Below are 25,030 nucleotides of genomic sequence, written 5' to 3'. Positions count from 1 at the left end.
TCTGAAAAATCCTACCAGGGCTTATTTTCATGTTAGGTCTTATTTTCAGGGAAACAGGGTATGTGATTAAGCCGGTCGGTCTGAAACACAACAAGCAGATCTTCCATGCTGATCACAAAGTCTTCTGAAAACTGAGTGACATGCTTGTGTTCTAACCATAATGCCTACTTCCCCCATTACAAATGAAACAATTTTCTCAGTCATGTGTTCCCTTTAGGTGTGCACCATATCAGTATGATTATTACTGGTTTTAAATGTACCATATTTTCCGTGTTTAAGGCCCCCCCATGTATAAGACCCACAACTTTTCTAACCCAAAATTTCTTTCTTCACAAAAAGTTGTTTTTCCCCTCGCTAAAAGTGGAGGGGGAAAGCAGCTTTTTGCAAAGAAAGTGGAGGGGGTAAGCACTTTCAAGAAAGTGGAGGAGGAAAGAAGGAATTGCTTTCCCCCTCCACTTCCTTGAGAGGAAAGTGCTTTTCCTGTCCACTTTCTTTGCAAAAAGCTGCTTTCCCCCTCCACTTTTGCAAAAGTGGAGGGGGAAAGCAGAGATCAGAGCACTTTGATCCCTCCCCCCTCCTTACTTCAGTGTATAAAATGACCCTCAATTTTTCCTCTAATTATTTTTGGGAAAAGTGTCATTTTATACACAGAAAAATACGGTAATCTTACATTGACAAAGAATATCAAAATGTTCTTCACATTTAGATTACTGTAGTGTGTGTGTTGGACTAATTCACAACCACTTCAAACTGGGGAAGCAGGAGTGTTACCCACTGTCCCTTTTACAAATCATTTTACACACCCAACTTACTACAGTGGTGTTCCAATCCGTTCCAGGAAAATTGCTATTAAGCGAAATCGTCAAGTGAAAAAAAACACAACCCATTGGAATGCATTGAAAACCGGTTAATGCGTTCCAATGGGGAAATACCTCATCGTCCAGCAAAGATCGCCCATAGAGAACCGCCAATCAGCTGTTTAAAATCACTGTCTCCCGAAGCTTCTGTCCGGAAAACAGCCATTTTGTGAAGGGAGGGAAGCCATTTTGCAGAACCGGAAAAAACATCGTTTTGCAAACAAACGGTTCGCGAAGCAGGCACCTAATCGACGTAAAGCGAAAAAACCCCATAGGAACCATCGTTTTGTGATCGCTATAGCGATCGCAAAAAACTCATCGTCAAGCGGGGTCGTCGTCAAGCGGGGCACCACTATAGTAGAGTAAACATAGCCTTTATTAATATTGTAACACTTTAGCTATGTGGACTGTATTCTGTGGTATTTAGGCTAGTCTCTGTATTGTCATTTAAACACATAGTAAAAGACAGCATTATTGAACCAAGCTTTTAACAAGTAACACTGCTCCCAACTTTTTAATAATTAATACCTGGATTTATTGTACTATTTTGCTTTTTATGTTTTATAGGTTTTATTCTGACTTTACCTCTCTCAGGACTCATTAAGCAGAAATGTGATTTTAAAATGTTCTAAATGTTATATTTTGTTCACATGGGCTGTTATGACATCATGATTAATCAAAATCCCATGAGAAGTAAGTTTTTTTACATGTTTGTTAAGTTCAGCATTCCTCTGTGTCCTTCTGACCTTCAGAATGGAGGTGGTATGGGGAAGCAATATCAACAGCCATTCTGGTAACTGATTGAACAATGCACTTGTCTTTCCCTCTTCACGATTACTATATTGAGTATACATTCAGTCTGTGGGCCCACTCCTGGTACAATGGATAAATCCTTAAGAATAAGGACTACCTTGTGCAGTGGCCAATTATTTTATACAATATTTATTTTTTATCTAAAACTGTTGTCTCACTTTATTTTTCTCTTAATTGGTAACAGAAATCTTCACTTAAACTAAGTACTTTCTGTTTTCTATTTGCTAATTAACTCGCTGGGAAATGTTTAGTTCAAGTGAAAGTTTCCAGAATAAGTTAAGTCAGTTGAACTTTAAAACACACACCCTAATCTAGAGTTTTAGATAAAGATAAATGCTGTAAACAATTGTGAATCAATCAACAAGAGGAGACAAAATGGTTTAAGTACAAAAACACTATAGACAAGGCAAAAGGTGACTTGGAGCTGGACTATTCTTTCAGCGACAGACCAGTCTGTTGGGGGAGGGTTTGGATACTTTAAAAAGGAATTATTGGGTGTGTGTGTGCAAAAATTGAAATGTTAGGGGCTGCATTTAGTCTGAGGACCTCATGATGCTCACCCTTGCCCTACCAGAAGAGGGAACAGCCAAGATGCGCTCTCTCTCTCTCTCTGCCTGAACTGTGTATCATTCTTAGTTTCTAAAGTGTGAACTATTGATTGTAGTGGGGAGGGATATGAAGGGTGGGTGTCAAGAATAGTTATAACTGTAGGATCAAGATACACTGGGAGAGTATTGATGACTCTGAACCCCATTCAGTTCAGGTAGCCCAGCAAGTTGCCTCCTAGTTGAAAGTACTACTGAATACCAGAGTGGTGAATGTAAAACAGCAGTCATCTAGGTGTAGACCTTGGATGAGTGTGCTGACCCGGTTTGTACGTATGAGAAAGATATAAATTGGGTGAAGCTGGATTAGGTGTTGCCAGGTGGGTTGTAGGGAATAAATCTCTTCTACCTCTGCCTGCCTGGGTTCTCTGCAGCACAAGGTTTTGAGATCTAGCAGGATTTGTAAGTTGTTCATGATTTGCTGGGTCATTAAAATGACTTTCTCCACATTCATATGTAAAAATATCTCCCATATCTTTTATGTCCCTTCTTTCCTCCCTTCCAGGACATGCACACATATACAGACACACTGTAGAATTAGGGAAAAGAGACTCCTCTGAAGCGGATATTAGAAGAAGTTGGATACAAACAGTCCTAGCATAGACTGCTGGATAACTCCATGGTTTAGGTATTTGTTTGTGGAGCCAGAGTTTCATAGTTCAATTTCTCCAACTGGGAGGAGGTAACAAGTGGGGTATCCCAAGACTCAGTTCCGGTTCCAGTGCTCGTCAATATTTTTATTAATAACTTGGATGAGGAAGTGCAGGGAATGCTTGTCAAATTTACAGATGACACAAAATTGGTTGGAATAGCTAATATCCTGGAAAACAAACAAAATTCGAAATGATCTTGATAGGGTGGAGCACTGGACTGAAAACATCAGAATGAAATTCAACAGGGATAAGTGCAAAGTTCTGCACCTCCGAAAAGGAAACCAAATGCACAGTTACAAGATGGGGATTGCCTAGTTCAGCAATACTACAAGTGAAAAGGATCTTGGAGTTCTCATAGACCACAAGCTGAATATGAGCCAGCAGTGTGATGTGGCTACAAAAATGGCAAATACTGTTTTAGGCTGCATTAACAGAAGTATAATTTTCAAATCCCGCAAGGTGCTAGTTTCCCTCTATTCAGCACTGATTAGCCCTCACCTTGAGTAATGTGTCCAGTTCTGGATACCATACTTCAAGAAGGATGCTGACAAATTGGAACAAGTTCAGAGGAGGAAGACGGAGGGGTGTGTGATATGATAACACTTCAAATACTTGAAAGGTTGTCGTACAGAGGAGGAGCAGGATCTGTTCTCTATCATCCCAGAGTGCAGAACATGCAACAGTGCTCTCAATTTACAGGAAGCCAGGTTTTGATTGAATATCAGGAAAAACGTCCTATTAGAGCAGTAAGACAGTGGTACCAATTACCTGAAGAGGTAGTCAGTGCTACAGCACTGGAGACATTCAAAAGAAATTTAGACAACCACCTGGCAGATATGTTTTGACCTGTATTCCTACATCGAGTAGGGATTGGATCTGATGGCTTTATAGGCCCCTTCCAACTAAGAGATCTATAGGGTCTCTTCTGTCTCTGCAGTTTGATGATGATAAATTGTTATACAGTACAATCTTATGACTCTGCTACTTGCTTTGCTGGAGACAGGCTTGTTTCCTCTTTAAAAAGGAAAAAAGTATCATTTTTACAATATACAAATGCAGGAGCGGGTGATACCTTTGTTAGATAACTTAAAAAAGCAAACAATCTGCAGGCTTTTGTGACTCAAGGTTTACTTCCTCAGGCATGCTCAGGCACTGATGTCTTGTGCATTGTTGTTGTTTAGTCGTTAAGTCGTGTCTCATTCTTCATGACCCCATGGACCAGAGCATGCCAGGCCACCCGGTCTTCCGCTGCCTCCCAGAGTTGGGTCAAATTCATGTTGATAGCTTCGATGACACTGTCCAAACATCCTGTCCTCTTCTCCTCTTGCCTTCACACTTTCCCAACATTAGGGTGTTTTCCAAGGAGTCTTCTCTTCTCATGAGATAGCCAAAGTATTGGAGCCTCCATTTCAGGATCTGTCCTTCCAGGGGTCTCTCAAGAGTCTCTTCCAGCACCACAATTCAAAAGCATCAATTCTTCGGCGGTCCAGCTCTTACTTCCACACATCACTACTGAAAAAACCATAGCTTTGACTATACGGACCTTTGTCGGCAAGGTGATGTCTCTGCTTTTTAAGATGCTGTCTAGGTTTGTCATCGCTTTCCTCCCAAGAAGCTGGTATCTTTTAATCTCATGGCTGCTATCACCATCTGCAGGTAAACTCTGCCACTGCCTCCATATCTTCCCTTTCTGTTTGCCAGGAGGTGATGGGACCAGTGGCCATGATCTTAGTTTTTGTTTTGTTTTTTATGTTGAGCTCCAGACCATTTTTGGCGCTTTCCTCTTTCACCCTCATTAAGACTTTCCTTAATTCCCCTTTAATTTCTGCCATCAGAGTGGTATCATGTGCATATCGGTGGTTTTTGATATTTCTTCCAGCAATCTTAATTCCGGTTTGGGATTCATCCAGTCCAGCCTTTCGCATGATGTATTCTGTATATAAGTTAAATAAGCCGGGGGACAATATACAGCCTTGTCGTACTCCTTTCACAATTTTGAACCAATCAGTTGTTCCATATCCAGTTCTAAGTGTTGCTTCCTGTCCCACGTATAGATTTCTCAGGTGATAGATAAGATAGTCAGGCACTCCCATTTCTTTAAGAACTTGCCATAGTTTGTCAAAGGCTTTTGCATAGTCAATGAAGCAGAAGTAGATGTTTTTTTTGGAACTCTGACTTTCTCCATAATCAAGTGCACACTAGCAATTTGATCTCTAGTTCTTCTGTCCCTTCTAAATCCAGTTTGTACTTCTGGGAGTTCTCAGTCCGCATACTGCTCAAGCCTACCTTGTCTTGTGCATAAAATTATATAAATGGCAGTCTCAGAAATTCATGGCAGATCACAGAATAATGAAGTTGGAAGGGGGCCTATAAGGCTATCTACAGGGCTTGAATAATTTTAGAAAGTCTCACCAGTCAGTCAAAAATTTCACCAGTCAGCATGTCCAGACTATAGCATTATAATTTATTGGGATAGGAAATCATTGATTTATACCCTCAGACTTGGGTTGCTTTATCACCTGCGTGCCTCTGGGGTCATGAAGCTTGTATTTTGAATGGCTTCCTTTTGAATTTCTCAAGCAAAAATAAAACTGAAAGCAAAAGCGCCTAGCCTCTTAAGGAGCCATGGTTCTCTCCCACCCCAGTATGTGTCCTCGTTCGGTTGAACTTGGGAGCAGGGAATCTCCATATTCTCCAGCATGGGATTACTCTACATTCATCTGCAGAGCTATATCTCTATGTGCTGCTCGAACTCTCTTCTCACCAGAAGAGGGCAGTTTTCCTTTTGCAATGGGAGGAGAGAGGGGAGGACTGCAGGATTAGAGAGCAGGAGACAGTTGGAGGGGAAGGAGGCAGTCAGGAAGGGAGCCGTGACTTGTCCAGCAGCATTTTTCACTCATCACAGACTAGTGGACAAGTGCATTTTTCAAGCTCTGGCTATCTAGTCCAACCTATTCAGTACAGGAATACAAATCAAAGAATATCTGCCAAGTGGTTGTCTAAATTTCTCTTGAATGCCTTCAGTGTTGGAGCACTCACCACCTCTTGCGGTAATTGGTTCCATTGTTGCACTGCTATAACAGTTACGAATAAAAATATATAAATGTGAGTGCCAGAAATTAATGGCAGATGGTTGTAGCAGTCTTGTTTCATAGAGATGAGTTAGAAAAAAATTCAGGCTGCACTTGAGGTGTGGCTTTCGAACTATACCTCAGGTAGGTAAAAGTTGCTTGGATTTCATCCCCTCCTCTTCAAACAAAGAAACAGCAGGTAATACACATTCCCCCATGTAGACTTCTTTTAAAATGGAGTTTCTGTTTGGCCAATAGGCTGCTGCCTATCTGTTCTGCAGCTATCATCTTCCCCAAATAACTGAGCAGATAAGACGGCAAGCTGATGATGAATGTAGCTATTGCCTCCCAGAAATGGGAGGGAAGAAAAATGTAATTATATCTCTTTTCTAAATTAAAAGGCTGTGGGCTTAGATTCTAACATGCTAGTGACAGGAGAACTTCCTTTGGAAATACTGTATGATCACAGAAGAGTCCTGCTTGTGGTAATGGGAAGAACCTTACGACTGTCCTCCTTTAGCTCTTTGCATTTCTATTAATCTGCTCCAGAGGGTTGGTGGATTCCGTAGTTCAGTATGGGGTAACTCAGATGACTGTCCATATCTTTTCGTAGAATCATTTGCTGGACTAGGTTCCATTCCACAGATGGAAAGCACTCTTCCATTCACAAAAGGAAATGGAACAGTAACTGTACATTATAGAGAGAAATCAGTCTGAACCTTAGATTGTGGATCTTCAGGGGATTTAACTGTTTCACCATATGGTAGGGGAAGATTTGTGGTGTTACTTTCCACGGATATTCATTCTTGAAGTGTACAAGAAATATTGTAAGTTCTGCACAAACAGCATTTACTCTTTGTTGACTATGTATAATATATGTACACTGTAGGCAATGCATTAGCACGTTGTAATTTCTTTACACTGTACAAAATACATTATCAAGGGCCTATATCCAAACAAATTATAACAGTAAAGGAATTAGTGGGAAGAACTGCAGGAATCACACAGCAATTTCTGTCTACAGAAAAGACTTTAGGGTGTTTCTCAAAGAACACACTGCTTCCCAATGCCATATGTCTTGAGAGGAGCTTCAAAAGATTGAAATATCAGGTGGAGGTCAGCTTTGCTAAGGAAAAGTACAATTAGTTGGGGCATGGCCAAGAATGAGAAAACATTTTTAACAATTTTCAGGAACCCATCTATTGCACTGCTGGCTGTTTTTATGTCAGGCAGTGAGCCAAAATTCTTGTAAATTCTGGCTTACCATGAGTGAATTGTGTGCTTGTGTCCTATTCGTTCTGCTTGATACCTCTTTCTTGGCTCCTAGGGGGTTATTTTTGGACTCCAGCTGTCCAAATTCTCCAAGAATTTCCCAGGCAGATGTCTGGGAGTTTCAGCCCACAAGCACACACTTGTAGACCAATACGTTTTTCTCAGCTGGAACAGAGCTTACCTCTGAGGCTGCATGGCCTTCTCTGGCCTTGCTTCTGGTTGTTAAATATGAAAAAGAGGAAACTTAAGTTGTGCTTTCTGGAATCCATAATCTTGCTGACCTGTTAGGCTTTATAGAGGGTGCCTCCAGAAGAAGGTAGATAAAAAAAGACCTTCTGAAATTTTGTGCTATTCAAGATCAGTGCAGCATCGATATCAGAGCCACTATTAAGCAGTTCTTTTAAACAAAGAAAAGCTTGATGCTGGTGACTGCAGTCAGGTAAGTGGTAATTATCATTACTAATCAAGTGACATGAAAACCTCTTAATTGATAATATGGCTGTTATTATTTCTTAATACTTTTTGTGTTTCAGGAGGCCACATGTTTCCAGTTTGGAACCCACCTCCTACTTAGGAATTTGTGGAGAAAAAAGACGTTATGATCTTCATATGGAAATGGAGTATCAGAGTTTAAATATGTATATAAAGAAAATGGCAAACAGAAGAATTGGGGATGTTCCTGCTTTTAACTTACCATTAGTATTGGTAGACCCCAAAAATGTTTCACATGGCATAACAAGACTTCAGTAAAATCTGTTGTACAAAGATGTGTTCCTGAGTTTTTATTTCACTTGGAATATATATTACTAATGAAAAATTTGCTATTGAAGCTTGAAGGAAGTTGTTTTTTCTTATTACACAGAATGTTTACAATTTACACACAAACATGAAATAGATTTGGAATATCATTTTAATTGAAAAAAGTTACTGGAATCACTGATCAATGCCATTTGAGATGAAGATAAAATATATATATTGACAGTGAGCAGGAAATTGAAACAAGAAGAAATATTCTGTGTACAACAGTAGCAGGTAATTCTGGGATGGGTCTCCTTATTCTCTGATACAGCCCTCTGGAGACTGCCAGCACTCCTACCCCCAGATTGTTTTTTAAAGGTGTGTTGGTTTGGGGTGTTTTGTTTGTTTGGAAAAATTCTTTTGGAATCCTTGAGAGGAAATGGGGGCATTATTGCCTTCTTTTAGGCTGCTATGAGGCACATTGTTTTTTAAGTTAATAAGCCATTTTTATAAGAAGAATCTTGGGGGTATTACAGGAGTGAGTACAGTTGTGCAAAGTCCAGGGGTTGGGGTGTGTATGGCACCCAGACCTCTGATAGTCACCCACCCTTCTGCCAGAGCAGGCATCTTGTCATCTTCAGCAGTACTAGAAATGGAAAAGTCTCATAAGTCTCTCTTTAAATTTTTTTTAAATGTCTTTTATAAAAGAAAATTATGAGGAGACCCTAAATTAACAGTGTAGTTTTCCATGAAATGAATTTGGATTTTTTCTTAATTTGTATTGATGCCTATGACACTTTAGGGGTGGGGTTGATACCACACTGAGCAGTTGAAGATTTTAAATGATGCTAGATCAGCAGCATCTAATACTTTTCAGGCTTGTTGGTCTGAGGGATAAAAGAAGGAGAACAAAGGCTTTGGGGTGACTTACAGATAACTGATTTAGTAATCTAAGTTAAAAGGCCAACATAATATTGCCCGCTTTTAATAATTATGCAGACTTTTATCAGTGTTTTATGAAAAAAAACAATTGAGTAGCTAGGCCTGTTGTGCTTTGTTGCACCATGGCGTGACATAGTCAGTTGCTAGTGGCGTTTATGCCAGAAAATCCATCCACTTCTGTTATCAGAAAAAGTGTAGTGAAGAAGCCACAATGGTATTTAAATTTTGATGGATAAATTTGAAAGGTCCATTTGCTATGAGAAAGACACAATATCAATGAAGTTAAGAGGAAATAAATAGATGCTTAAATGAACTGTGGAGACAAAGACGTGATGGCAATCATGTTCTGACTAATTGGTATGGCTCACCTCATCCTGTCTGATTGCAAGTCATCAGTGTGGCACCACAGGTGGTGCACATTCCCTTCCCCCACTCCCTGGTTTGCTCCCCCACTCACTATGCGGCATGCAGTGCCTGTTTCCTGGTCTTTGCGCGACTGTCTAGTTGCAGCAGGAGCATGTATTTCCCTTGTCTGCCTCCTCCAGCAGCTGTCCACTCAAAGGTAGCGCTGCGGGAATCCCTGCCCCACCTCATCTAAGTGGGCAGCTTCTGGAGGAGGTTGAGAAAGGAAGTCCGTGCCCCTGCTGTGACCGGATGGTTGCGCGAAGAGCAGAAGATGAGCAGTGCATGCCATCTGGTGAGTGGGGTGCTGGCCGGGGTGGGGAATGGGAACGTGTGGCATCTGTGGTGCCATGCCAGTGACTTGTGATGACACAGCATGAAGTGAGTTGCACCTATCTCTAGTTTTGATTCACTATATAGCTTCTTGTTTCAGTGCTTTTTGGCTCCAGATAGATGTATCTGCCAGAAATGGGAAATGCTTGAGTTTTTTTTGTACCACATTTTTCAGAATCCTATCACTAATGGCCACACTTGCAGTGGGATTATGGGAGCTGTAATCCGAAAACCCAGATGTTTTCCATCTCTGATATGTACAACTGCTGTGGCCACACTTTGAGTCAGAGATGCCTCTTTAGGTGAAACCTTGTTCTGATTGTGGCTTTCTTCATATGACTGTCTTTTCAGTACTTGTGATTGTATCTGAAAGATGAATACTGCAGTGGTGTGAACACTTGTTTCTCTGTCATCCCGCTTGATCCCCTAGTTAATGTATGTGAGAGGTACCTATATAAATTGAAACCAGTAGCATATTTTTGCCTTAGTGAATGATATGTGAAATATGAGTTTCATTCATCAAGATTTGGAATTTGTATTGGAATCTTAAACTGGGCATAACTAGTGAGACTGACGTATTTGAGAGGAATTATGCTATAAAATACGGAGTTTTAAATAAAACATCAGAAAGGTTTAGAATAATGAACAGAACATCATCAGTGTTTCTCCTCCAAACAAATGAATATATATTTTGAGTGGCTGAGATAGTTTGATGAGAAGAACTGAAGTACTGATGTAACCCAGGTAACAAAAAAAATGCTTTGGAAACTAACTCAAATCACAGTAATGTGAGTATCACATTAGAGTAGAACATCAACACTCTGGCATTTAGGGATTTTAAATTAAAGTAATTTGTGGCTTGCCTGTAGTATCTTCTGAATGGTTGTTCTTGAGCTTATGGCATAGTTTCTTGTTCCCATCCTAATTTTCTGAATGGCGACTACACGTTCAGAAGCTCAGTTAAAGTGGATTTTAATGATAATAAAAAAAGATGGGTTACATAGTCTGTTATTTTTATGGCTTTCCTATTGCCTAAACCATTTGTAATCTATTTGCTGTGTTTTGTTTATAACATTCACTTTGGAGTGTATCTGCCGTGACAAGGCTACCTTTTTATGTTTTGTAAACTGCTTGGGGTTTTTAGGATAAAGCATTTAAACGTTTTAGAAAAAAATCAGAAGAGCATCAGCTTACAGAGTGAATTGAGACATGGACACAGCAATATTCTCATCACCATTTTCATGGGTTTGTTGTCTACCAAGGAGGAGGCAAGAGTCTACACAATCTGTGCTTGCAGGGAACCGTTTAGAGCAGTGATGGCGAACCTATGGCACGTGTGTCACAGGTGGCACACAGAGCCCTTTCTGCGGGCATGCAAGCCGTACGTTGCCAGATTGCTACTCCCCCCGCCAGCTAAACCTGAGAAGGGAGCTGCAGCCATGGTGCTGGTGCTTTGACAGGCGGATCTGGAGCAGCTGGCGCTGGCGGCAGATCTGGAGTGGGGTCTCGAGGCACCTCCGTGCCTGGGAGTCCCCCTTCCACCACCACTTCCGGTTCCTCTGCTGCCACGCCACTTGCTTTTTTGTTTGTTTGTTTGTTTGTTTGTTTTCCTCCCAGTTTGGGCATGCAAGCCCAAAAAGGTTTGCCGCCACTGGTTTAGAGGCACAAGTAACATACTGTATACAGCCTTTTCTGTTCTGTTTTGATGCTTGAATTAAACAACAACTGGGAGTCAAGTGTTCATGTGTTCAAAACTTACTGTGTGGACTGAATTTTGCTTGGACCATATGCAATTGCCCTTCCTGTCCTCTTTCCTGGCTTCCTGCTCCCACTGAAAAGCCTCTATAGAAGATTAGAGGAATCCCATTACTTTGGAAGACAGACTGCAATGTTCATAGGTCTTCCAACATCACCACCACCCTTCAGTGAGTGCAAGTAGCAGTAGGAGGGAGGAGAGAAGAAGAAAGGTCAAGCTTTCCTTCAACAAAGCTGTTCATCTACAGTATATGTTCATGTACAGTATATGTACTTCTGAAGTGAGTTTTAAATCTGGCCTCCATGCTTGCAGCTATTACTTTTTAAAGTACACTGTGCTTATCTGTGTATCTAGCTTGTTCTGGAATTTCAGACCAAGCTAACTTTATTACAAACCTTATTGTTCCCTTCTGTTTGAGTATTTGTTTGCAGAGTACATCCTGTATAATGTTGGATGCTTTTGTGATGACATTTCATTCAGTACGTTAGCAATACAACACTTGAAGTGTGTTCCTTTGCACTTTGTAATTAGAATATCAGAGAGAATGTCGTCTTACATTCCTCTCTCCATCCATTAGATTTGAATCAGCAGGTCTGATTACATAATCAATGCTTTATTCTAACAAACCTGCCATAAATCAGCTGAATAACACAGACTATCTCAAGTTTTCAATGGCCTTTATTATATAAGTTCATTCTGGTTGGTGAAATGTTACCTGTTTGCTTTCCTTGTAAAAACTGGTCCATACTGAAAATCTCTTGTGACTTGCTTCTCTACTTGCTTAGGGATTGTAGCTAGGGGAGAATAAGATCATATTCTTTGAGATACTGAATTTTTAAAAGCGAAGAAGCTGCTTAAAAGAAGCCATTTTAAGCATGCTGACAATGGTTATTTCTTTGAGACGTTTTTGTTGACAAGAAATAGTCATCTAGGAAAACAGTACAATTTATGTTCATCTTCTTTTTTAAATTAATGTAAGAAATGGCATCAATTGTTTTCTGAACACATTACGTTAAAGGTAGAATAATTTCTATGATACATCTCAAAATCTTAAGATTTATATGTTAAAAGTAGTATCAGAAACATATCTTTGCAATCAAGAGATTAAGGTAAAGGATTCAGCACTAAATAATAAAATATATGTTACTGTACACTAGTGTTCCAGTGGTCTTACAGTGACACTGTTGTCAGGCAGACAAGCATTACTGCTTTAGGATGAGAGTGCATGCGTCCTTGCCATTAAACAAAGATTGTTGTAGGCCATGTCTACCTCTACAGTTAATGGTTAAGTCTTACAGTAACTTCTTCACCACTCTCTCAACAAAACTTCCATTGTACATCAATAAATATTTTCATCTATATTTGCCATAGAAGGCAGTTCCCTGTTTGACCTTTTTTGCTGAGTCAATATCTATGGGTTTTGTCCTATATGCACAGCAGTAGAGAGCTAATGTGTCCTGAATGCAGTGGCCACATTTCCTTTGTTTTTCATTGACTTCCAGCATTCCACGCATTTAAATCAGATATATTTTCTTCTCAGTAAAACCTTTCTTTGTGTTTTCTGTTATTATGAGCATGTTAACCATTTCTCTCTCACTTTCTGTCCAATTTCAAAAGGGAACCCTTGTAATTGGTGGTAAAGAAGTGACCCTGGAATATACCCAGTCCCCTGAATTTTGGCACTGCAAGCGTGTGAGTATATGGAGAACTATAAGTCAATTCTGACTTGATAGCATGTAACAAAATGAGCAAAGGCAAAGGGACTAGGCATATGATTTGTGGATATTTCTAATGGTGTGTTGCTTTCTATGGGAGAAATCTTAAGTCAGTAAAAACAGAGAAGTGGGGGAATATGAGCACCATTCCTTGGTAGAGAAAATTACTGTAGCTTTTTTTTAAAAATATGTTTTATTTCCTTATTGGATCTCTTAAGCTTATCACCTGGTGCCGGTGATATTCCACTGACAGTCACAAAGCATGTGAATACCCTAAACTCTTCATTGGATTGAAAGATCTGAGTTATGGGTAGAAAACATTTTTTGGGTTGAGGGACATGTTTCCTCGCAGATTGCCAGTTGGGTGCCAACTGCATGCCAGCAGTGGGCAGGACTGAAGTAATAAGCGGATGGGACTAGAGTCAAAAGCAGGCAAGATCAGAAGTTCTCTGTCACCCGCTTCTGTCTCTTCCATCTTCCTCCTCACTTAGTGGTTTGTTGGGGAATGCCCTCATTTTTTTACATTTGAAGCTAGTTCCTCACTTCTGCTCTAAATGAAGAGGTTCTTTCTGAATCATACCCACATATTAAAGTTCTAGATACACTTGTTTCTTTAAATACAGTATGTCTGTATTGAAAGCAAGACTGTTGCATTTCAAAATGTTTTCTACTCTAGGTGCTAAGAGCTGCTTTCGGTTCATTGCCAGTACTAATTTATTATTTATAATCACTGCTTCCAGAAATGTTTGTGTTCTGCTTTGAGAAGTGTCACTGTGTGTATCAGGAGTGGAGAACATGAAATTCCTGAAGTAGAGCTCCCAGCCTCCCTGATCTTTAGATGTGCTGGCTGGTACTGATAGGAGTTGGATTCCATCAACTAGAGAGCAGATTTTCAGTTGTTTACATTGAGGTGGACAACTCTTGCTTCTCAGTGTTTGTTTGTTTTGGCTTACAGTTTCCAGCAGTCCTAGTCAGCAAAACCTACAGTGTGGGGTTATAGCAGACACAGTCCAAACCCATTTGGAAGGTTGCATTCTTGGTTTGTCTAGGCCAGTGCTTCCTTCTTTAGCTTTTATGACTAGTATTGTCTTGGCCTCCACTGGCATAGCAGGAGTGATATCACCACTAGCAGGAGATTGCTAGTAATTAGAGACTTCTTTTTGTTGGGCGGGAGGATAGATTTACTAAATTTGTACTAATTCAATGGGCCTACTCTAGGGCAACTTATTCCACTAAACAACAAGACTTTAGCCATTGAGGAGATGGTGGTTGCCACCAACCTGTGGCATTCCAGTAAGTGTAGTAGAAAAAAAAAAAAAGGTAAAATGCAAAGCATTGCATTAGTGTTCTTCTGGCCTGCCACTTCAGTCGCTGCTAATGTAGTCATGTGACACTTTATTTCAACTAAATATTGTCATTGAGATGTAGATTGGCAACTCACAGGAATCTAGCTGTAACATCTTGTTTGAACCTCAGTAAAACAGTAATTTTTGTTCATCAGAATTTATCTATGTGGGTCTGCTTAATAAACTTTTCCGAAAAGACAAAGACTTATGTTTCTTATGCTTCAACTTTTGCATTGCAGTGTAAAGTGTCCACTATATCGTACTGTTTATCCTGTAATTTCTGCAGACTCCCAAGAAATGGTGAGCCCACTTCTGTTACTGTCTTACATTGAGTTTTTATAAACAAACAACAACATGTATTTAAATAACTGAAATACCTATTTAAGTAGCAGCTGGTATATGTCCAACACTGACTTACGATGAATTTAAGACACTTTTGTGTACATTGGTCATCGTAGGTCATTCGTGTGGGTGTGATCTACCTCTGCTTCTCATTCATATAAATAAAAAAAAATCATGTTCTCAGCAGATAGGTTTATTCTCTGTAATAACTCATTAAATAAGTGATTAAAATAGTATATGTTATGCAGGGATAAGAATAAAAGATAATAGTTTTAACCTAGCGGTTGATGATGACGTGACTTGGTTGCCACCGCTTATTCCTAGTAACAGAGGGGAAAAATGAAAAAGAGGAAGAAGAGTTACCTGAACAACCAGTACCTGAGGAAGAGCCTGCTGAAGAGCCTCTTCCTCCACAAGAACTGGTTTCTGAAAAGCCTCCTGAACAGCAGTGCCAGACTCAGGAGGTTGAACTCAAGAAAAAGGATGAAAGCAAGGAACAGTGGCCATCACGGGAGAAGAAAAGAAATTCTGAGACATACTCACCACGAAAAGAAAACCAAGAACGTGGTTCAAGAAAATCCATGGACAACAAACACCAAGAGGATGAGAGTAAAAGTAAGCAGATTTTACTTGCAGCATTGTGTGTGTGTGTGTTTAGTCGTTTAGTCGTGTCCGACTCTTCGTGACCCCATGGACCAGAGCACGCCAGGCCCTCCTGTCTTCTACTGCCTCCCGGAGTTGTGTCAGGTTCATGTTGGTTGCTTTGCAGACACTGTCCAGCCATCTCATCCTCGGTCGTCCCCTTCTCCTCTTGCCATCACACCTTCCTAACATCAAGGTTTTTTCCAAGGACTCTTTTCTTCTCATGAGATGGCCAAAGTACTGGAGCCTCAGCTTCAGGATCTGTCCTTCAAGTGAGCATTCAGGGTTGATTTCCTTTAGAACTGATAGGTTTGTTCTCCTTGCAGTCCAGGGGATTCTCAAGAGCCTCCTCCAGCACCACAATTCAAAGGCATCAATTCTTCGGCGGTCTGCTTTCTTTATGGTCCAGCTCTCACTTCCATACATCACGACAGGAAAAACCATAGCTTTGACTATTCGGACTTTTGTTGGCAAGGTGATGTCTCTGCTTTTCAAGATGCTGTCAAGATTTGTCATCGCTTTCCTCCCAAGAAGAAGGCGCCTTTTAATTTCAGGGCTGCTGTCTCCATCTGCAGTGATCATGGAGCCCAGGAAGATAAAATTTGACACTGCCTCCATATCTTCCCCTTCTATTTCCCAGGAGGTGATGGGACCAGTGGCCATGATCTTAGTTTTTTTGATGTTGAGTTTCAGACCGTTTTTTGCACTCTCCTCTTTCACTCTCATTACAAGGTTCTTTAATTCCTCCTCACTTTCTGCCATCAGAGTGGTATCATCTGCATATCGGAGGTTGTTGATATTTCTTCCGGCAATCTTAATTCCGGCTTGGGTTTCTTCCAGTCCAGCCTTCCGCATGATGTATTCTGCATATAAGTTAAATAAGCTGGGGGACAATATACAGCCTTGCCATACTCCTTTCCCAATTTTGAACCACTCAGTGGTTCCATGACCAGTTCTAACTGTTGCTTCCTGTCCCACATATAGGTTTCTCAGGAGACAGATAAAGTGGTCAGGCACTCCCATTTCTTTAAGAACTTGCCATAGTTTGCTGTGGTCCACACAGTCAAAGGCTTTCGCATAGTCAATGAAGCAGAAGTAGATATTTTTCTGGAACTCTCTGGCTTTCTCCATAATCCAGCGCAAGTTAGCAATTTGGTCTCGAGTTCCTCTGCCTCTTCGGAATCCAGCTTGTACTTCTGGGAGTTCTCGGTCCACATACTGCTGAAGCCTACCTTGGAGGATTTTGAGCATAACCTTGCTAGCGTGTGAAATGAGTGTAATTGTACGGTAGTTGGAGCATTCTTTGGCACTGCCTTTCTTTGGGATTGGGATGTAGACTGATCTTTTCCAATCCTCTGGCCACTGTTGAGTTTTCCAAACTTGCTGGCATATTGAACGTAGCACCTTAACAGCATCATCTTTCAAGATTTTAAATAGTTCAACTGGAATGCCATCACCTCCACTGGCCTTGTTGTTAGCCAGGCTTTCTAAGGCCCACTTGACTTCGCTCTCCAGGATGTCTGGCTCAAGGTCAGCAACTACATTGTCTGGGTTGTCCGGGATATCCAAATCTTTCTGATATAATTCCTCTGTGTATTCTTGCCACCTCTTCTTGACGTCTTCTGCTTCTGTTAGGTCCCTCCCATTTTTGTCTTTTATCATGTTCATCTTTGCGCAAAATGTTCCTCTAATATGTCCAATTTTCCTGAACAGATCTCTGGTCTTTCCTTTTCTGTTATCTTCCTCTATTTCTTTGCATTGTTCATTTAAGAAGGCCCTCTTGTCTCTCCTTGCTATTCTTTGGAAGTCTGAATTCAAGTTTCTGTAACTTTCCCTATCTCCCTTGCATTTTGCTTCCCTTCTCCTCTCTGCTATTTCTAAGGCCTCGTTGGACAGCCACTTTGCTTTCTTGCATTTCCTTTTCTTTGGGATGGTTTTCGTTGCTGCCTCCTGGACAATGTTACGAGCCTCTATCCAAAGTTCTTCATAGTTCCTTAAATCTGTTCTTTACTTCCACTGTGTATTCATAAGGGATTTGGTTTAGATTATACCTGAGTGGCCCAGTGGTTTTTCCTAATCTCTTCAGTCTAAGCTTGAATTTTGCTATGAGAAGCTGATGATCAGAACCGCAGTCAGCTCCAGGTCTTGTTTTTGCTGACTGTATAGAGCTTCTCCATCTTTGGCTGCAGAGAATATAATCAATTTGATTTCAATATTGCCCATCTGGTGATTTCCATGTATAGAGTCGCCTCTTGTGTTGTTGGAAAAGAGTGTTTGTGATGACCAGCTTATTCTCTTGGCAAAACTCTATTAGCCTTTGTCCTGCTTCATTCTGAACTCCAAGGCCAAACTTCCCTGTTGTTCCTTTTATCTCTTGGCTCCCTACTTCAGCATTCCAGTCCCCTAGAATGAGAAGAACATCTTTCTTTGGTGTCAGTTCTAGAAGGTGTTGTAAATCTTCATAGAATTGTTCAATTTCAGTCTCCTCAGCAATGCTGGTTGGTGCATAAACTTGGATTATTGTGATGTTGAATGGTCTGCCTTGGATTCGTATTGACATCATTCTATCATTTTTGAGATTGTATCCCATTACAGCTTTTCCCACTCTTTTGTTGACTATGAGGGCTACTCCATTCCTTCTACGGGATTCTTGCCCACAATAGTAGATATGATAATCATCTGAGCTGAATTCACCCATTCCTGTCCATTTTAGTTCACTGATGCCCAGGATGTCGATGTTTATTCTTGCCATCTCCTGTTTGACCACCTCCAGCTTCCCAAGGTTCATAGATCTTACATTCCAGGTTCCTATGCAGTATTTTTCTTTGCAGCATTGGATTTTCCTTTCACTTCCAGGCACGTCCGCAGCTGAGCGTCCTTTCGGCTTTGGCCCAACCACTTCATTAGCTCTGGAGCTACTTGTACTTGTCCTCCACTCTTCCTCAGTAGCATATTGGACGCCTTCCGACCTGAGGGGCCCATCTTCCAGCGTCATATCTTTTAGCCTTTTGTTTCTGATCATGGGGCGTTCTTGGCAAAGATACTGGAGTGGCTTGCCATTTCCTACTCCAGGTGGATTGCGTTTAGTCGGAACTCTCCACTATGTCCTGTCCGTCTTGGGTGTCCCTGCACGGCATAGCCCATAGTTTCTCTGAGTTACTCAAGCCCCTTCGCCACGACAAGGCAGCAATCCATGAAGATTAGTGCAGCATTAGTGCCTTATTTCCTTTATAATAGCCATTTGAATTTTAGTAACTTCTGTGCCCATGACACAGCTGGCAGCCTAGTATTTGTCTTTCTGTTCACTGAAGCTATACTTCATAACCTTTAAGCCAGACAAGCATGGAAAGGAGTAAATACATATATCCCCTTATATTTCTTTTGACAGCACTTATGTTGAAACGCATCCCTCACTTCACTCCACCAGAAGTGATTGTAGGACTTCTGGCCCCATATGTCCGTCTCTCTACTTCAAATGTACGTGTGGTGAAGAACAAAGCTGGACGGATGGGCTACACCTATGGCTTCATTGAACTGGACTCTCATGCTGTATGTAGTTTTCTCTCCTCTCTTCTACCTTTCCACATAGTGTGCTATACAATACTGTGGCATTGTTTTGTATGAAAGGCTCCAGTTCTGCTTATAGTTCTCAGTTCCTTTATTCACAATTACTGTATTTTAGGCCGCTTTCCCACTTTCAGAGTGGGAGCTTCCTATTTACAGTACTGGGTTTTCTACATTTGTTCAGTTCTTCTGCTTTCTCTAGCCAAGGCTAGCAAGTAGTGGATGCATTTGTATATATTGTCCAGAATCCTGTTACATATTGATGCTGGCATAACCCAAATTTCAAGTGACAAATTGTCACATGTTAAGAAGTCATTGTAAGCATTTGTTCTTGTGTTCAGAGTCAAGCAACTCAGTGCTTACCAACAGAAGGCTATGCTGACTTCTTCTTATAGCAGTGATTCCTAACTGTAGGTGGCCCAGTTGTTCCTGGAGTGAAACTCCCAGAAACCCTGGCCAGCACAGCTAGTTGTGAAGGCTTTTAGGAATTGCAGAAATGCTACTGCGTTTTACTCTGACTGAGGTAAGATTTTAACCACAAGTTAAAGGTGTATCTGAAACCATAAATTTTAGTTAATCTTTACTATTACTATAATAAGCTAGCATTATACATTGAAATTTGAAGTTGTTTTCATAAGCCATAGACAGTGTAATTACAGTCGTGCCCCGCATAGCGAGGTTAATCCGTTCTAGATTAACCTTTGCTATGGGGAAACATCGCTAAACGGAATGGGGAAACCCATTGTTCCAAATGGGCACAAAACTCACCGTTCAGCGATGTTCCTCCATAGCGGCAGCCATTTCCGTGCCCTCGGTAAGTGAGGGCAGGGCGTGAAAATGCTGCGCGCGGCCATTTTGGGTCGTCCGGCGGCCATTTTGGAACCACCGAACAGCTGATCCCCCGACGTCGCAATGCGAAGATCGGTAAGCGAAACGCTTACCGATCTTCGCAATGCGAGTTTTGCCCATTGTGACCGTCGATATGCCTTCGCATTAGCGATCCCAAAAAACGGATCGCTATGCAAATTCATCGTTATATGGTGCGCTCATTAAGCGAGGCACCACTGTACTTGGGTTCAGTAGTGGTGTAAAGTCTAATGGGAGCCTTGCAGCAACATCCTCAAAGGCAGCCCAAAAATGCAGGCAGCTCTGTTGGTCCCCATCAGCAAATCAGTTTTAGCCCTTCTTATCTGCATCAAGAGAAAGTCTTTTGTAAAGGTAATTAGTCTTGATTGCTCATTTAAATTGTACTCCATCCTCAAGTACTTTGTGCAATAACTGATGATTCACAACAGTGTATTGTTTCCCCTGTCAGCTCCCAATTCAGTGTAAACCCTGAGAGGGTTGGGAGCTAGTAGTATAATTCCTGCTGAAGAAAAGCATCTAATATTTTGACCCTATGAGCAATGTCTTTATTAAACCATTTGGATATGGATGTTATGTTAAGCTATGGTTAGTCAACAACAGAACTGAAAAGTTCAGAACTCTCATAACAATAATGCTATGGTAATAACTAACTACGCAACACTTAACTGTGGTGTAAGCATAGCCTATGTGTACTACATGATGACATCTTATCTTCCTGCATTACTGTAATAATCCTTGTAGATGTGGGCAGTATGGCCATAATGGTACTATGCTGACTGCTGTAACCATATTAGTCAGAACTATTGTGGCAGTGGTGGGGTGCGATGTGGTGGCGCTGTGGGTTAAACTGCAGAAGCCCCTGTGCTGCAAGGTCGAAAGACCAGCAGTCGTAAGATCGAATCCATGTGACGGAGTGAGCTCCCGTCCCTTGTCCCAGCTCCTGCCATCCTAGCAGTTCGAAAGCATGTAAAAATGCGAGTAGATAAATAGGTACCACCTCGGTGGGAAGGTAACGGCGTTCCGTGTCTAGTCGCACTGGCCACGTGACCACGGAAGATTGTCTTCGGACAAATGCTGGCTCTACAGCTTGGAGACGGGTATGAGCACCGCCCCCTAGAGTCAGACATGACTGGACATTTGTCAAAGGGGAACCTTAGCCTTAGCCGCTCAGAGTGGTATAGATTTACCAGATGAGCGGGATATAAATCAAATAAATAAATAAATAAATAAATTAAAATTGTGGCATGCGGAGTTTTGCCGCAAGCAACTCATGAATCAGATTGAATATCCTTGTGCTGCCGCCGCCGCCGCCGCTTTTGAGAAAGAAATGCATTTGCCTTGATGTGTAGTACATAATTTAGGTTCATGATGAGATTGTTGCTTTTCACTTCATATTTTGCCTTCTGTCACAGAACTCTCTGGACCTTCATGTCTACTGAAGTTTTACTTGTTTCTTCTGTTGTTAAAAACTGTCTTGCTGCAGTATAACTCTGCCATTTTATTTTGCCATATATAAGGGTCTTCCAGAGATGTACACCAAGATCCCTAGATCTGAGTAGACATCTACTCAGCATTTATTTCCTGCCCAGCATAATTTACCAACTTTACAGCATAGTAGTAATCATAGTGGACACATTTTGAAGGACTTGCATATTAGATACTTGTTTTCAGAGTAGTATATTGTTCTCTCAGGATCAGGAGAAAGCATGGAAAGATCGTACACATGGGCTGAAATCCTGGCAATGGTGAAACTTTTATACATCAATTACTGTTAAGAAATCTACCTAGGCATTATCTGTTGCATGCAACTTGGAATACAACAGATAATGCTGTGGAGATTTCTTAATTTATGGCAATCTGCTTTCAAAAGTTACACTGTTTATGTAACTGTGCAACAGGATTTCAGCCATTCAGTGAGCAGAACTCAGTGTGGACCTCCTGAGACGAACCACATTCTGTGTTGAGGGTAATGTCATGAAGATTTGAGGGAGTTCTTAGCTATTTTGGAGTGGTTCTGCACACAACAAGGTTGTAATGAGGGAGGGACCAACATTCTGAGGCAGTTCAGTAGAACTACCATCTGAAGTTCAGGTGTGTGGTTTCTTTTCTTGCCACTATTGATGGGATGAAGGGGTTTGATTTAGGGATAAGGGACAGAGGTGGTCTTGCTAACTTCATGTTTCACATTGTGAAGAGGAACAGTTTGTCATCTAATTTCTTTTGAAGCAGTGTGACTTAAGTCTGGTATTGCTGTACTTGCCCAGGGAGTAAGGGACAGGCTGGTAGAGACAACACAGTGTGAAAGGAGCCTAATCTGGCCAAGGCAGCTTATTTTGCTTTTGTGCACAGCAGAACTTCCTTGAATTTGGGGCACTTGAAGGAGCCTGTGGTAGCTAATTCCTTGCTTTGTGGGTGAAATATATCTCATTTTATGAAATTCATTAATTTTCTTCATAGGAAGCAGTCCGATTAGTGAAGGTTTTACAAGATTTGGATCCCCCGATTAGCTTTGATGGACGTGTTGTGGATATAAACCTAGCCACAGGAAAGAGAAGGTAATAGGCACCTCACCAAAACACTTGCTGGAGTGCCTTTGTCTTAATACAAGTCTTACGCCAGACTCTGAATTAAGGGGATTAAACTTTCCAAATTAAGGAATGTTTTAGACAGCCCATTTTTGATTGAAATGACTGATAGTACTTATTACGATTTATGCAGTTGAAATCTTCTTGATAGGAGGCTGTGTTAATTAGTTCAACCCATTGTTCCTTTTGTAACAAAGTACTGTAGCCATAATATATTATACCATTTGAAGAGTTAGGTTAGTGAATGTGGATAGTAATAGGCTGAACAAAAATAAGTAGTAAAGCTAATTGTATTGTTTCTTTTCCCATCAACGATTTGTAGCTAAACATGAGATATGTTGCAGATGTTGGAATTTCCTGGCCTGTTTAGTGCTTTAAGAATACTGTAGTATATTAGATTCTTACCCACGTTTTTGTAAGCCAGCAGGTCTGCTTACATCGTTGAAGCATAATTAACCTGTCGTGTGTAGCAGATTCAGAGCCCATGAATTGTTATTAACAGATGTTCCCTTCTTTCTTTTGCTAGAAATGAATATGGCGATCAGGGTGATTTCCCCCGCTTTGGCCAGGTATGTTTTTAGTGTAAACTGTGACTGCATTAAGAGGAAATTGAATGTTGCCTTGAAGCTTTGCTGAGACTATATGACTACATAGTTTGATTTAGAATGTTACCTGGTATTCTCCCCCGTTTTTATTTATTTATTTATTTATTTATTTATTTATTTATTTATTTATTTATTTATTTATTTATTTATTTATTTATTTATTTATTTATTTATTGGACTTATATACCGCCCCATAGCGCTACAAGCACTCTCCGGGCGGTTTACAATTTTTAATTATACAGGCTACACATCGCTACACATTTTCAGAGGTTGTTGAAAATTAGGTTCTGAAAGATTCAAAGTCAGATTCCAGGTAAAGTAAATTGGAAAGATTAGAAAAATACCAGACAAATGGCACATAGCATGCACAAACCATAAAAATGTAAAGAATAAAATAAGTGTGAAAAATAAAATATTCTGTCTCTGTTTGGGTAATATTACACATTAGAGTACGTGTGTGTATATTGGACTAAATCCAGTGGAAGACATCTGCTAACTTTTATCGTAAGCAGAATTGACAGGACTTGGAAACCCTGCAATGTGTGCTTTTCGATTGCAGTTTCAGCTGTAGGAAGATGGTGAGGAGAAAAAAAGTGTCACACTACCATGTACAGCCACAGTGTGGTGTAGATTCAGGTCAGATACATAGGCATAGCTGCATACCTGAAAACTAAGCTACAGTATATTGAAACAAAGTTAGTTGGGAAAAGTGATATATCCAGGCTGGCCAGTAAGTATTAGACATGCCACTTGCTTTAAGAACCATCCAGCACTGGTTTTCTTTTCCCTGTTACCTTATGTCCAATTGAGGCTTTTATATAACCATTCATCTGGCTTTCTTGGGAAAGATGGTATCATTTCCTCACATGGTGATTACTTGATGAACTAAACTTTGAAGCAGTGTTTTCCCCTGTTCTATCCCATGGTTCCAGGAAGCCTTTCACCTGAATAGGATCAAACCTGACATTACTAGCAGATTACAGATAACTCCCTACACCTGCAGGGGTAGGTCTTAGGCTTTTATGCTCTGTACCTGCTCTGATTTGTGACCCTTTTCAATGCACAAATCTGCTCTGATTTGTGACCCTTTTCAAAAGGGTCACAAATCAGAACAGATAGAGCATAAAAGCATAAGATCTACCCCTGCTTACTGCAGGGGAGGGGGAGTTATCTGTAATCTACTAGTTATGCCTGTAGCCAAATATGTTGGTACTGGTATCTTGTTACATGCGAACTTACTGGCTGAACTGCAGAGCTGCACATTGTAAATGCTGATGATATCAGCTTCCAATGTTAATCTGTAATTTAAATTAATTTAAAACTTCCTATCCCTACCCTCCAGATTCCAGGACTCCCTAGGGATCTCTTTTGACCTGGGCAGGCCTTTTGGATCCTTGGAATGGGTGTGTGGGTGGGTGGGGGCTCTTAATACCTGAAAATTGCTGATGGTGGTCATGATTGCAGCAATGGGAACAGTGGCAGTAATTTTCAAATATTAAGGGCTCCACACCTTTTCCCCCGTCCTGAGGATACCAAAAGGCTTCCCCTGATCACAAAGGATTTCTAGGAAGATTTGGGACCTGAGGGGAGCTGGATTTCATAGCTAACAGCATTTCAGTTTGGAATGCTTAATCAATGGAAAAATGTTCACTGGATGTTTTACTTGTATATGTTTTGTATTTCAGAGTAAACGGGATAGGAGTGAAAGGAGAAGCTCTGGTTCACAGAAACGAAGATCAGAATGTAAGGCACAACTTCGCTGACTTTATTGTTCTTGACACCTCTGTACTACTGTTTTTCATATTTAATGTTTTTCTCTGTATAATTTGTTGATGCTTTCAATCAAAACAAACTGCAAGATATTTTAGAAACACAGATGCCTTAGAAGAAAGCTGCATGTTCATTCTGTATCAGACTGTTTA

At 40.8% G+C, this 25,030-nt stretch overlaps 1 protein-coding gene across 8 annotated transcripts in view; it reads left to right on the top strand.

Annotated features, from left to right (window-relative positions):
• The window catches only part of RBM6 (RNA binding motif protein 6), a 78,756-nt gene that overhangs the window by 35,144 nt on the left and 18,582 nt on the right, over nt 1-25,030 (top strand). For 5 of the 8 annotated variants that reach the window (XM_020789337.3, XM_078385513.1, XM_078385510.1 and 2 more), the window contains exons 7-13: nt 13,060-13,134; nt 14,743-14,803; nt 15,170-15,460; nt 18,876-19,036; nt 22,376-22,473; nt 23,030-23,072; nt 24,794-24,851. In XM_020789337.3, coding sequence (XP_020644996.3) covers nt 13,060-13,134; nt 14,743-14,803; nt 15,170-15,460; nt 18,876-19,036; nt 22,376-22,473; nt 23,030-23,072; nt 24,794-24,851 — 787 coding nt within the window. The remainder of the gene's footprint in view (nt 1-13,059; nt 13,135-14,742; nt 14,804-15,169; nt 15,461-18,875; nt 19,037-22,375; nt 22,474-23,029; nt 23,073-24,793; nt 24,852-25,030) is intronic. The other 3 variants (XM_020789346.3, XM_078385512.1, XM_078385515.1) reach the window with 1 other exon arrangement.

This window comes from Pogona vitticeps, chromosome 2 (genome assembly GCF_051106095.1).
Source record: "Pogona vitticeps strain Pit_001003342236 chromosome 2, PviZW2.1, whole genome shotgun sequence".
NCBI lineage: Eukaryota > Metazoa > Chordata > Lepidosauria > Squamata > Agamidae > Pogona > Pogona vitticeps.
The sequence above is the reverse complement of the archived record's forward strand: the minus strand, read 5'-3'. Positions and strand labels throughout refer to the sequence as shown.